Source organism: Ochotona curzoniae, unplaced genomic scaffold (genome assembly GCF_017591425.1).
Source record: "Ochotona curzoniae isolate NIBS_2020 unplaced genomic scaffold, NIBS_Ocur_1.0 scaffold_4701, whole genome shotgun sequence".
NCBI classification, from domain to species: domain Eukaryota; kingdom Metazoa; phylum Chordata; class Mammalia; order Lagomorpha; family Ochotonidae; genus Ochotona; species Ochotona curzoniae.
Window position 1 is genome coordinate 73,869,734 of NW_024467122.1, and position 14,292 is coordinate 73,884,025.

The following is a 14,292-nucleotide window of genomic DNA, read 5'->3' on the forward strand; positions in this document are numbered from 1 at the left end:
AGCTAGTAGAGCAGTTTGTTCCAAAGATGTTCCTGGGTGTAGTTGCTCTCTAGTTTGCGATTTCCCCACTTTTTGGGAGAGCATGGGGGATAAAGGGTATTATGTACATTATATACAATCATCATAAGTTAAAGTCACATGAAGTTAAACGTTAGAGTATCCTTCATCTATTCTTTTTTTTTAAGATTTGTTTTTATTATTTTTATTGGAAAGTCAGATATACATAGAGGAGAGACCAAGAGGAAGATCTTCCTTCCATTGATTAACTCCCCAAGTGACCGTATTGGCCAGAGCTGTGCTGATCCAAAGCCAGGAGCCCGGAGCCTCTTCTGGATCACCCACATGGGTGCAGGGTCCCAAGGTTTGGGCTATCTTCAACTGCTTTCACAAGCCACAAGCAGAGAGCTGGATGGAAAGCGGGACCACCAGAATTAGAACCAGCGCCCATATGGGATCCCAGTATGTTGTAAGGCGAGGATTTTAGCTCTATGGCTATTGTGCCGGGCCCTATTCTTTAGAAATCATTACTTGGACCTGACACGATGGCTTGGTGGCTAAATCCTTGCTGTGCATGTGCCAGGATCCCAAGTGAGCCACTTGTTTGTGTCCATTTCCCATCCTTCTCCCTACTTGTGGCCTGGGAAAGCAGTAGAGGATGGCCCAAAGTTTTGGGACCCTGTACCCAGGTAGGAAACCAAGAGGAAGTTGCTGACTCTCAGCTTCAAACTGGCCAGCTCCTTGGAGAGTGAACCAGCAAGTGGAAGATCCTTCCCTCTCTCTCCCTGTGTAATTCCATCAAGTAAAGTAAATAAATCTTATTTAAAAATAGTGACGTAGCCAACACTTGACCTGGCAATCATATGGGATGCTGGCAAAACAAGTGGTGGCATAATCCCCTGCGCTGCGCCAGTGACTCTCCTTCCTTGATGTCCACACTGGAGAGAGATATCATTTATTTCACTCTTTATGGGCATTTATGGTGTTTCTTGTACAATTATAGTGTAACAGTGTCTTTGGAACCTGTTTTTGTGTGTTTTACTATTTCTCTTGGTTCTGTGTAGAATTTTTATTATTTATTCTCAGTGAATGTCTTTCTAAATGTTTCCTACTGGATTTTCCCGTCTTCCAGGAGAACACATGTGCTGACCCTCAGCAGCCTCCGCAGACAAGGAAGGATACAGGACAAGGTAAGCTCTGTTTTCTCAGTGTGTGCATCATCCGTGAGGTTGGTTTTAATACAATGTGGAAAAGTACTGCTTAAGGAACACTTAATAATAAATGCAGCTTCTTTGTATCACAGCCTCTGTTTTATCGGTGATAACTTTTGTGTTTTCAGAAGTGACCAAGGTTCGAAGAAATCTCTTCAACCAGGAAATGCTTTCTCCCTCAAAGAGATCTCTGAAGCGGGGATTGCCCAGAAGCCATTCCGTGTCTGTTGTGGATGGTCTGGGGGATAAAGTGGAGAGAAAGACCAAAGGTACCTACCGTGTTGGAGGGCTGGTGCTCCTTCTGTGAGGACAGCACTGTTCCCCTTGTGCTTGGTTTAGTTACTTCAAGCTCTTGTTCTTCCTTACAGTGAACCCAGTTTTCCTTTCATTGAATTTTCTGTTTTTCTGATCTTGATTCCTTCCCTCTACCTGCCATGGGTTTTGGTCTGTTCTTTTTCTAGTTGTTCAACATAAGGGCAAGTTACTGATTTGAGACCTTTCTTTTCTGATAAGGGTACTAATAGCCATAAATTCTTCTCTAAACACTAGAATAGCTGGATCCATTTTGTCATTTCAAAATATTTTCTCTTTGTGTTTCTTCTATGTCTCATTGGTTATATAGTAGTGCGTTAGTATTCAAGTATTTGTAAATTTCCCACGTTCCCTTTGGTTAATTGTTTTCTGTTTCACATCTTCTCAAGTTTGTTAAGATTTGTTTTTGTTTTTAAAGATTTATTTATTTTTATTGGAAAGTCAGATATACAGAAAGGAGGAGAGACAGAGAGGAAGATCTTCCATCTGATGATTCACTCCCCAAGTGAGCGCAATGGCCGATGCTATGGCGATCTGAAGCCAGGAGCCAGGAACTTCTTCCAGGTCTCCCACATGGGTGCAGGGTCCCAAGGCTTTGAGCCATCCTCAACTGCTTTCCTAGGCCACAAGCAGGGAGCTGGATGGGAAGTGGAGCTGCTGGGATTAGAACTGGCACCCATATGGGATCCCGGTGCATTCAAGGCGAGGACTTTAGCCACTAGGCCACGCTGCCGAGCCCTGTTAAGATTTGTTTTACGACTTTACATTTGGTCTTTCCTGGAGAGTAACCCATGTGTGCTTGGGAAGTATATGTGCTCTGCTCTTATTGGGCAAAGTTTACTGTAGATGTGTATTTTATTATGTGTGATAAGTAGTTTATGGTTCCTTTTGGGTCTTATGTTTAGTTGTACTTATTGTTCTGCGTATTTCCAATTGTCACTGGAAAGGAATATTTAGATCTCCAACTGTTACTGGTGAGTTCTCTGCTCCTCCCTAGTTCTGTTTAGATTTTGATTCATATATCAGTTCTATCAGGTATGCATTATTTTATATTCTTGATGAATGAACTGTTAGTAATGAGTAATGTATTTTGTCTTTAGTAACTACGTTTGACTGGAGTCTTGCAATGAGGGGACCACTGGCTCCTTTTTGCAGATTATCTTGCTTTTTCTTCACTTTGAACCTCTGCATCTCTATCTAAACTGAATCTAAACAACATATTGTTGGGTGATATATTTTTATTTCATTCTGCCAATTTCTGTGTTTTAGCTGTAACATTTAATCTACTTGTAATGACCAAGGACTGTATTCTGCCATTTTATTTCTCATGTATTATAGCTTTTTGTTTCAATTTCTCTATCATTACATTTAACTGATTTTTAGTTTGAATAAAACCAACTTAGTTTTAATCATATATTATATATTATATCCAATATGTATTTCTATATACTTTATGTAGCTATAAATACTGCTACATTGTATTTCTGCAATGATAAACATTTATTATTGTCATAGATTATATATTTACACATTGTGTCTATTAATACAGAATTATTTTACAAATTTGCCTTTTAAATCAAATAGGAAAATTTTTGCAACTTGAAAGCAGTATAAAATTGCCTTTTATATTTAACTACCTTTGCTAGTTCTTTGCTATTTTCTTCTAATGGCTTCAAGTTGTGTTCTTCACTTGTTTTTATGACTGTCTAGTGTCTTTTCATATTGCTTGTTTTAATGTTTTTGAAAGATGTGGTGTCAGAGATAAAGACAGACCTAGAGATCCACACCTCAAATGCCCAATAGCCTTACTGGGCAGAGCAAAGAGCCCAGAATTCCCTCTGGATCCCCCATGTCAGGGACCAGGGACCTCATGGGGTACACATTGGCAGAAAGTCACATCGGAAGCAGAGTGAGGACTCAAACGTAAGCACTTCCATATGGAGTGCAAACGTCCCGGGCAGCACTCCGAGGGCTGTGCCTCAGCCAGTCCCATCCTTTCGTGTTTGCCTGAAACACACTCATAACTTTCCTTGTAGGGCAGACGTACTGGTGATGGGTTCACTTTATTTATCTGGGAATGTCTTTATGTGTTTTATTAAAGGAGCTAGAGTTCTTATTGCAGCCCTTTTTCATGTAGCCCTTTAAATATGCCTTCTGGCCTCTAACATTTCTGATAAGAAACCAGCTATTAATCTTACTGGACAGCTTCTCCGTTGCTGGCTTTCTAGAACTCTTCATCTATGGCTTCTGATGGTTTCACTTTTAAGTGTATCTTTCAGTGTCTGTTGTTTGGAGCTAATTGAGCTTTTTGGACATGTGAGTTGATGTCTTTCATCAGATATAGGACATTTTCAAGGTGTTGAATCCCTCTAGTAAATTGTATTTTGACTTTGTTGTGCATATTTAGAAAAGCAATTTAATACCTTTAGTTAATAATTTCATTGTGTAATCTTCCCTAGGGATGCTTTCTGGTTTTGTTTTTGTTTTTTGTTTGTTTGTTTGTCTTTTGTTTTTTTTTTAATAAATGGGCTATAGTTTCTTTTTATGCATTGTTGTTTTCTATTGAGAACTAGCTATTGGGTATATTTTGTTGTGGTGACCATGGAAATCTGATCCTTTAACCCCTCAAAGGTTTTTGACTTTCGCTTCTTGGGGGCTGCAGCTGTCCATGTGTGCCATTTCTATATTGTGTGTGTGACCTCTGATGTCTGTCTGTGGACTCTGTGACCCATCAGTAACCTAAGATCCTAAATGACTCCAAAGGTGGGGCAGAAGAGCAGTCGTGTTCCCATCCCTTTAAATCTTGGGGATTCCCATGGAGCTACCAGGCAGGTGGGAATGGCATTGGGGGTGCTCCTTGCCCATCCAGTGGCTGCTGGACCCTGGTTTTCAAGGCCATTGCAGGATAGAGAGGGAGCAGAGACCAGGGGGACTTCAGGACATTCAGCCCATTCCCTGCTAACTGCCTCCATTAGTGTAAGCCCTTCATCTCCAGAGTTCTAAAATGGTGATTTTGTTGTTTAATCCATTTTTGCCAATATGCTGGCTCCTTTTATACAAGAGGTTATTTCCGCCCCCCTTAGGTATCTTTATTCTGCTGTTCCCTGCTATTCATTCTTTTTTTTTTTTTATGGATTTATTTATTTTTATTGGAAAGGCAGATGTATAGAGAGGAGGAGAGACAGAGAGGAAGATTTTCTGTCCGACAATTTCATTCCCCAAGTGGTCACAATGGCTAGAGTAAAGCCAATCCAAAGCCAGGAGCCTGGAGCCTCCTCCAGGTCTCCCACGCGAGTGCAGGGTCCCAAGGCTTTGGGCCATCTTTGGCTGCTTTCCCAAGCCACACGCAGGGAGCTGGATGCGAAGTGGGGCTGCTGGGACATAAACCAGTGCCCATATGGGATCCTGGAGCATTCAAGGCGAGGACCTTAACCACTGTGCTATCGTGCCGGGCCCCCTACTGTTCATTCTTAACTCACTTTAACCCATTCCTTCCAAGATTGGCCTGTCGCCTATACAAAGAAATTTTGTACTGAGCTGGATTATTGTATTAATGTTTGTGTGACTTCTCAGCATTCTCATGTATTTTATTTCATTTCATCATAGACATAAAAAAAGTATATTTAGTTGGATGGCTGTGTTAATCTTGACAATTGTGCAGTTTTTGTTTTCTCAGAATTGCTTATTAGAGAAGTAATTTTATGATATTTTCACATTGGCTTATTTTGTTCACCTTGGCAGTGCTAGTAAATTGTTCTGATGCGTTGACTGAGTTCTGTTAATGCACCCACTCCAGCTGGGGAGGGAGTTAAAAATGCTTCTTGGGAAGGTGAGGTGAAAATTACAATTTAAGCTCTTTTTTGCTTTTAGGTTATCACAAATTACTGACCAAGAGTGTGGCTGAGACTCCAGTACATAAGCAGATCTCCAGAAGGCTGCTGCACAGACAGATCAAGGGCAGGTGAGTGATATCCTGGTCCTCGCATCCCTCCTTGCTCACCATCTTGTGGGTTCCGTTGCCCTTCTGACCGTCGTGACTTCATTGTTAGCTGTGTTGCTCTTCACCCGTCAGCATCCTATAGTCTCAAGAAGAGCAGGAGAACCAAGCAGGACATGTCATATCTGGCCTCCTGCACCTGCTGTGATTGATTTGTGTTGCTGGGGCATCAGCCCTTCCTCCCTGTGTTTGCTGAGTAGTGTTGCATTAAGTGCATATCCCACACTTTGTAACTCCATCATCCATGTGCTGACTTGGGGAAGGTGGCCCCTTACCCCTGAGTTCCCAGAGACAGACCAGGGCCCATGTGGGCTACTGGCGGATGGCAGCAATACTGTGCTGCAAAGGTGGCCCAACATTTTGTTCCTTACCACTTCCACTGGTACTGGCATCATCAAACCCTGTGATCTTTGTTTCCTTGTTGGACGAAAAGCTCGCTCTCTCAGTTCCTCTCCCTCCCTCCCTCTCTCTTTAGTGGGTAGTGATTATGAGGCATACTGAATATTTTTGCTTATTTTTCCTTGAGGGCTTCTGATCCTGGTCCCGATATTGATGTTGTTGAAGAGTCACCTGAAAAAGGAGAAGGTGAGGTTACTTTTTCTCCCCCATCAATTATTTATGTATTTGAAGGAAAATTGACTAAGAGAGAGAGATACAGAGATCCTCCATTTGCTGATTCATTCCCCACATGCCTGCAATAGCCAGGGCTAAGCCAGGCTGAAGTAAGAAACACCATTGCATTTTCTCACGTGAGTGGGTTACACCCAAGTACTCGGGCCATCAGCCCCTGGCTCCTAGGCACATACCAGGATACTGCATCAGAAGTGGAAGCATGGCTTAAACTCTGTGATAAGGGTTTGATATGGGATGTGAGTTTCCCAAACAGTAGCTTACCCACTGTACCACTGTGCCTGCCTACCAGACCTCACACTGCTTCCTTCCCTCCCCGACTTTTTGCTGTTTCTGTGGAAACTTTTCAGCACTTGTTACCATAAAATATCCTAAGATCTTTTATAAAAATTGTATTGGCTGTCGGTGCATTATGTATGTAGCTCAGCAAGTATTTTTATAAGAATGTTTCTTTACACAATTTACTGAAATTTTGAAGAAAATGTTTTTATGAACCAGAAATAGGATTTAAGATGAGACTAAAGCACTCTTACACACAAAATGTTATGACTTATTTTAAAAGTATGTGTTATGAAAAGTAGGTTTTGGAAAGCTAACTTTTTTTTAGATTTATTTATGTATTTTTTATTGAAAAGGCAGCTTTACAGAGAGAAGGAGAGAGGGAGGAAGATCTTCCATCTGCTGGTTTACTCCCCAAGCGGCCGCAATGGCTGGAGCTGAGCCAATCTGAAGCCAGGAGACAGGACTTTCTTCTGGGTCTCCCATGCGGGTGCAGGTTCCCAAGGCTTTCAGCTGTCCTTTGACTGGTTTTCCCAGGCCACAGACTGGGAGCTATGTGGGAAGCGGGGCCACTGGGATTAGAACCAGCACCCATATGGGATCCTGGCATGTTCAAGCCAAGGACTTTAACTGCTATGCTATCATGCCGAGCCCGGAAAGCTAACATTTTAAAATTGCTCAAGTAATCGATATTTGTTGTGGTAAAATCAACAAGAAAAGCTACAATTTCAAATATCATTAGATAGGATGTATGTCCTAGTGGTTGACACAACTTGAGAGGTCCACACTCCTTATTAGAGCCTGGCACAGTGGCTCAATTGATTAATCCTCCTCCTCCAAGCACTGGATCCCATCTGGGCACCAGTTTATGTTCCAGCTGCTGCTCTTCCCACTCAGCTCCCTGCTTGTGGCCTGAGAAAGCAGCTAAGGATGGCCCAAAGCTTTGGGACCCTGCACCCGTATGGGAGGCCCAGAGCAGGCTCCTGGCTTCAGATCTGCTCATTTCTGGTTGTTGTGGACACTTAGGGAGTGAGCCAGTGGGTACAAGATTTTTCTGTCTCTCCTCTCTGTAAATCTGCCTTTCCAATAAAATAAATCTTAATAAATAAATAAATAAGAGTCTCTGGATTCAAGTTCTGGCTTTCAATTGCAGCTTTCTGCCAATGCTGCAATGCAAACCCTAGTAGACAATAGATGATGGCTTAAGTACCCGGGTCCCTGCTGCCCATGCGGGAAACCTGGATTCGGTTCCCAGCCTCTCACTTTGGCCTGACACCACTCTGGCTGTTGCAGGCTTTTGGGGGAGTAAACAGGCAGATGGAAGCTCTCTGACTGTCTCTGTCACTCTACCTTCCACACACAAGTCATTTGTAATCACAAAACTCACACGTGAACTCTACCACTCTTATTTCTAGACAAATGTATATAAAACACATATATTAATCCTAACTTGCAAATGTTTGCTATAAGGCACTGTACAGATGTGGTTTTTTTTCCCCACCCCACATCGGGCTGAAAACTTTTGAAGGGAGATAGTTCAGTGAGTCCGTGGCTTTTACACCTTGCCAGGAACACATATCAAAGCACTTAGCTGTTTTAGAGACACACACACAAGTCTCTTGAAGGGAACGTCTTGGGTATGAAATATCTGACAGCTTGTTGTTTTTCCTGCTGACTGACTGCAGTTCTGGTTTTGCAGAGCTAAATTTGAGAAGGAGTCCTCGAATCAAGCAGTTGTCATTTAGCAGGACAAATTCTGGATCCTTCTATTCTGTGTCTCAACCAAAGTCTCGAAGCATACAAAGAGTCCACTCGTTTCAGCAAGGTAAGGCAGAAGGCTGCAGGCCTGCTTGTCTTCACTGGTCCTCACTGACCAGTGGGAGAGGAAGCTCAGAACAGGACATTTCCTGATGGTGAAAAATGGTCATATACATTGGATTTCTACAAACTGGTCCCCAGCACTCACTGTAGGTTGCTCACTCAAAAGAAATCGCCAGGGCTGCCATTGTGGTGCAGTACGTTAAACTACTACTTGCAATACTTGCATCCATTTTGGAGTTCCGGCTATTTCATGTTCAATCCAGCTCCCTGCAGATGACAGCTCAAGTGCTTGGGCTGCTGCCTGCCCTTCATTGGGAGACCCAGATAACCGTTCTGTGTTCCTGTCTTTGGCCTGGTTGTTGGAACCATTTGGAAAGTGAGTGAGTGGATGAAATATTCTTGTCTGGACAACTCTATCTCTGTTGTTCAAATTAATCATTTTTTTTTAAAGGAAATTGCTAGAATCTTCTTCCTATGACAGGAGTACTACACATGAGAGTCCCAGTGGAAGCTGTGTTCTTCATTTCCTTGATTAACTTGGCTAATAGATGCATATTTTATATTTATAAATTAATTATCTCCATTTCCTAACACAGGGGCCGGGGTTAGTATGTAAATTTTAGGAAGGTGTCTCTCATTGTTGCCTTTCCTGTTTGGGAGAGCAGGAGTTGAAAGGGAATGAAATATGTGCTATTTTTGATTTGTAGGCCAAAGAGGAAATTCTCCAGTCCAAAGTATTCGATCTCCCAAAAGGCTTCTTTTTGGGGCAGTGTCTGAGGTGTTCAGATCATCGTCAGAAAAGAGCTCAGCCCGAACTCGCAGGTCTTCAGGAAACGTGACTGGGTCTGAGATGCCTGCGACTTATCAGGTATCAGTGTCTGTAACGCTCTGGCACTGTTCTCAAGGAACACAGAAACGTCAGAGGCAGAGTACAGTGTGGGTGGCTGGGGAGAGCCACAAGAGACTAGGTTTTGGGAGCTTAAACTGTCAGGCTTGGCCTAGATAATGTTGAGGAGACACACATGATCCTGTCTGCACATGCCTGTTACACATTACACGCACGTCTTTCTGACCCGTACCTCCACCCGTGATCCCTGGCTGCTCCCTCCCCTGAGCATGGCCAGTTGATCCAGTCCTGCCCATTTGCTCAGCCCTTCTCGGATCCACCCCTCTTCCCCACCCCTGAACTCTGCCTTTGTTCAGTTGTGCTAGAACATTGCAACAGCCTTTCCTCCGCAGCTCACCTCCCCAGAGATCTGGGTGATCTTTCTGAAACAATCCTCATGTTTCTCTGAAATGTCCAACATATCCTTTGCCTAAAGTTTCACGACCTTCCAGCCTGTAAATGCAAGGTTTTCTAAGGTTTTCTGAAATGAGCCATGTTGAAAGTTATCGATCTTTGTTTGGAAACTCAGCAAGTTGCTCAGAGCCAGGGGGAGGATGCAAGGACTCAGCAAGCGCTTGGAAAACATGGCCCTATTACAACTGAGAGCCTTGTCCTCCCCCCGTGGTCTGTCCCTGCCAGCCTGGCTGGCCTCAGCCCGCCCTGCCTCCACTTCGCCCGCCCGGTATGTCAGACTGCGTGCAGCCACGGCTTCTCACACTTGTGCTTTGATTCCTGTTTCCTGTGCCTACGGTCCCTCTCCTCAGCTTTTCCAGCCGACGTTGGTTCCTCAGAACTCCTTCCCTGCCTTGCCCCTGCTGGGTTAGACAGCCTCCCTGTGCTCCAGAATGCCCGTGCCTGGCCCTGTTAAGGCCTTGGCCACATGATCATTCCTGTCTGTGTCCTGACACAGTCCAGCAAGGTTCTCCACGAGAGATCCACGCTTGACTTCCTCGCTATTGATGCTTCAAGTGCATTTGTGTATGTGTGTGTAAGAGAGAGACGGAAAGGAATCATTTTGTTTTCTCTGAAATTTTATCTTTGCTGCTGTGTCTTCTGCATCTGTTAACCCCTTCCTGTCCCCAACTCCAACCCTAGCAAACACTGCCTGGCAGGGAATAAGTGTTTAGTGATGTGTTGGCAAGAGTTAGGGAGTAATTATGATAGTCGCAGGCAAAGTAGAGTCTAGCCTTAGAGTACAAAGTATGGCAGCTTTTCTTTGGAGAAGCAGCTAATATTGGATCCAGTACTTGGTCCTAGAAAATCTGGTCGTATTCTGCAGAAGGAAACTGGGCCACTCCTTGATGTTTCCACCTTCTGATCCTGCCTTTGGTTGACCTTCAACATTGCTGCAGTGCTTCTTTAGAAAATCGGGAGTTAGAATATTCAAACACTGAAATATTTTTCTCTTCAGACTCCTAAAAAGAGATACCAGAAGTCTCCAAGCTTTGCCAAAACCACACCTAGAAGATTCCCACGCACACCACAGACTCCACCATGTGCTCCTGAGGGACTGCAAACGCCGCCTGCAGAAAAAACACCTGCAAAGCAAGCTATTGCTCAGAAGTCCCCTGGAGAGTCCCCACAGGGCTGTGGTCCCTGGAGGTCCAGAGGGGCTGCTCCGGAAGCAGCCTCTTGTCTGGAAGCACAATCACCAAGAACGCCCGTGAGGCCAGGCACTCAGCCCAGCTGTACTTGGCCATATTTCATGACTTCCAGTCCCAAGAGTGCCCCCCATCCAGCACCCCCAACTCCATCCAGCACCCCGCCCAGAAGCTCCTATGCAACCCCCAGCAGACCCTCTTTCAGAACACCGCAGAGAGCAGCTGCCTGCGTGGACTCACCTCAGACCCCGAAACACAGCCCAGGATCATCTCACTTGGGGGAAGCAGTGCAAAACTCCAAGGACAGCACTGTCGGCACCCCAGAGGGGTTATCAAAGGCAGCCACAGATTCTTCCCCACCCGTTACTCCACAGAAACAGTTCCACTTGCCTTTCCGGGATGGCTCCCAGAAGAGTCTGTTTAGGAAAACTACAGCATCTCCTTCCCCTGGAGAACAGGACCAGAAGGAGCCCCCAGCTTGGCCATCCTCTCCTGGCCTCTTGACTCCTCACAGAGCCTCCCAGGCAACTGCCTCTAATACCCCAGCTCCCCAACCCTCTGACACTGGGAGGCAGTGCTGGAAGACTTCCTTACAGGGAGACTCCCTACAGGGCCAGCCTGCTGTCCACACAGCCCCTGGGGTGGGCATGCACTCCCTGGCATCTGTCACAGACTTGAGAAGGGGCCAGAAGGAAGTGAGGCTCTGTCCTCAGTCTCCATCTACGGGACAGAGTTCTCCGGGCGGTGGCTTTGGGAGTGGCTGGCCCAGGTCCTCCAGCAACACAGAGTGTCTCTCCCTGGAGGAAGCTGATCGTCATGGCAGTGATGGCTTGCAGAGTGTTGCCTCCTCAGGGCACGAAGGTGAGGGGCTGCAGACCTCAGCAGCTGACGAGAGGCCACATGTATTGGACCCTGGGGCTCCTCCAACCCTCCCTTCCTCTGGGCCCTGCTCTCTGACATCATGCTATGGCCTGCGTTGCACAGCCGACCGGCGGCAGCGCCAGGCCATAGCACATGAGCAGCAGCCGCAGGCCTCAGCTAAGCATCTGGAAGCTGCTGCCAGCCCACAAGCCTTCGAGGTAGAGCTAGAGATGCAAGCTTCCGGCCTTCCAAAGCTTCGGATTAAGAAGATGGAACCTGGCTCTTTGTTGGAAGCTGAGTCCCTGAGAAAGGAAGAGAGTGCTCTGGGAGAGGAGAGCTCAGGCCCCAGCGTGCCCAGGACCAGCAGGTCCTCTCACAAGCCCGAGTCCACCTACATGTCCCCGCCTTGCCTCCGACCCTCACACAGCACACCTGGCAAGGGCGGGGGCCAAACCTACATCTGCCAGTCCTGTACTCCCACCCACTGCCCCTCTAGCACTCCCTCCCCATTTCAAACTGATGTCGGGGTTCCTTGGACACCATCCCCCAAGCACAGTGGGAAGACAACTCCTGACACAATTAAGGACTGGCCCCGAAGGAAGAGGGCAGTGGACTGCAGCACTGGTACCTCGGCTGGCAGGAGTGAGGTTGGTGCAGAAATTCCTGGGGGCCTGCTACTACCGGAACCTGAAGGAAAGGGGCGGGGTGTTGAACTCAGCCCACACAGGACTTCCATCTTGGGGGACTTTGAGCTCGAGGGAGTGTGTCAGCTGCCAGACCAGTCGCCCCCGGGGGACAGTATGCCCAAGGCTGAGGAAGCTGCCTCCTGGGGACAGTTTGGGCTGGGTTCCAGGAAGAGACTCCTGTCTGCAGAGGAAGAAGTGGAGTATGAAACCAAGAGAGTCTGTGCTGGTTCCCGAGGAGACTCAGTGTTGGGCCAGCGTGAAGAGAGGTCTCCGGCCTGCAGTGGGCGACTGCTGCCCTCCACAGGGGATGATGAAGTGTTTGTTACTGGTGAGTTTGTTTCCATGTGGGGCAAGGAGGCTTGTGGTTGCTCCTTGGGATGGCCTGAGCTCACTTCCTGGGCTATGTGAGGCTGCCCTGACACATTGGCATCTCCATAGGTTCCACCCCGCCTCCGTGCTACACCACACGCAGCTGCCTCTCTGCCAGTGGTCTCCAGGCCCTGACCCAGTCTCCGCTGCTCTTCCAGGGGAAGACATCATCCTCTCAGGCTAGAGACACCAGAGGTAACTTGTTTTATGGGTCTGGAGACTTCGCTCCTGGGATGAGGGAGGGGCTCCCTCAAGTTAGTTCTGAGTTGCCAGGCAAATGGATTTGAGGGGGAGCACCAGGCATGGGTCAGGTAGGATAGATGGTTTTTTGCCAGCATGTGACATGCCATTCCCAGACACTGCCTTAGAAGGACTGTGCATCAGACAGCCCCTCCAGGTCCTGCTGAATGCCAGTCTACTAGGGGTCGGCAGAGGGCCGAGCGCTGCCTGCCACACACGAAGCTCTATGGTTCTGGGTGGCATACTAGACAGCTGCTGTGTTTTGGGCCAGCCATCACCCACGGTTTACACCTACATGTCCATGCACACTCAGTAGATGGTGCCAGCTGCAGTAGGCAGCCTGGCTCTGCCACCCCCTGCCCCATGCACCACCCTATGTGGCTGTTTCCCGGTCAGCCACGCTGTGGGAGAGCACAGGAGGAGGGTGGCCTCTGGAAGGTTTCTTCTCTCAGGACCTGATAGAAATCAGGTAAAATAACATCAGACCTAAGACCTAAAAGAATGTGTGATGCATTAGGTAGAAGGCTCCATCCCCAGCACTGTGCATTCGTACAGAAGCTCAGGAAGCATGGCTGACGTTTCTGGGGGATGACCACACCTCTGGCAGTACTGTTGGCGAGGGTACTCCTGGTCCGTGCCTAAATGTAGCCCTCTCCCTCTGTCTTGCACTCAGTCCTCATTCACTCTGCTTTTCCCTAGATGAGGACTCAGACGTATTTCTCTCCACTGCCAAAGACTCTCCCTCCAGCCAAGCATTCTCCAGGAGACGCCCCATCGGCAGAACTTACACACGGAAGAAGCTCATTAGCTAGCTAGGGAGGAGTCTGGTTGGAGGGCCTAGGACTGCAGACACTACAGAACTTGACCAGAGCCATGCTCTGAGCATGATTCTTCCGGACATGTTGGGGACCCACACTCACACCACAAAGGAACCCTAACGGTTTGTTCAGAAACAGTAGCAACCAGGGCTTTATCGAACTGAAAAAGCTCAAAAAACGAGGAGAAACTAGCCAAGGCTGATGCGCAGGCTGTTGAGAAGCAGGAAGCCAGATAAGGAATGGGTGGAATCCTCGGTTGGGAGCTCAGGGAAACCCCTGTGCCTGATTGAGAAAGAGCCGCGCTGTGTGAGGCTTCTACTGGGGCAGAGACAAAGCTGAAGACAGCACTGGGCAGCAGAGTGCATTTCTGATCCCCTCATTTCTGAATAGAGTCCAGTGCTTCTCTGTGCCCTGCTCCATCCTGGGGTTAACGGACTCAGGCCAGCTCCAAAAGTTTCCACAGCAACCCCATCTCTGGCTGTGCCCTAGAGCATTCATGTTCAGGTACTGTCCTGTCCCATGTCTGCTATGACCAGCATGCTGCTGGAGGTTCCCACCTGGGGTGCCCCATGGCACAGCAGCCA

General features: G+C 47.1%; 1 protein-coding gene across 2 annotated transcripts in view; it reads left to right on the plus strand.

Annotated features, from left to right (window-relative positions):
• The window catches only part of LOC121149123 (treslin-like), a 38,498-nt gene extending 24,359 nt beyond the window's left edge, over positions 1 to 14,139 (plus strand). For both annotated transcript variants that reach the window (XM_040969578.1, XM_040969577.1), the window contains exons 14-22: positions 1,130 to 1,187; positions 1,337 to 1,477; positions 5,391 to 5,481; positions 6,044 to 6,102; positions 8,126 to 8,261; positions 8,956 to 9,115; positions 10,545 to 12,609; positions 12,720 to 12,845; positions 13,590 to 14,139. In XM_040969578.1, the coding sequence (XP_040825512.1) occupies positions 1,130 to 1,187; positions 1,337 to 1,477; positions 5,391 to 5,481; positions 6,044 to 6,102; positions 8,126 to 8,261; positions 8,956 to 9,115; positions 10,545 to 12,609; positions 12,720 to 12,845; positions 13,590 to 13,702 (2,949 nt within the window). In that variant the 3' untranslated portion in view covers positions 13,703 to 14,139. The remainder of the gene's footprint in view (positions 1 to 1,129; positions 1,188 to 1,336; positions 1,478 to 5,390; positions 5,482 to 6,043; positions 6,103 to 8,125; positions 8,262 to 8,955; positions 9,116 to 10,544; positions 12,610 to 12,719; positions 12,846 to 13,589) is intronic.
• Positions 14,140 to 14,292: the final 153 nt, after the last annotated feature.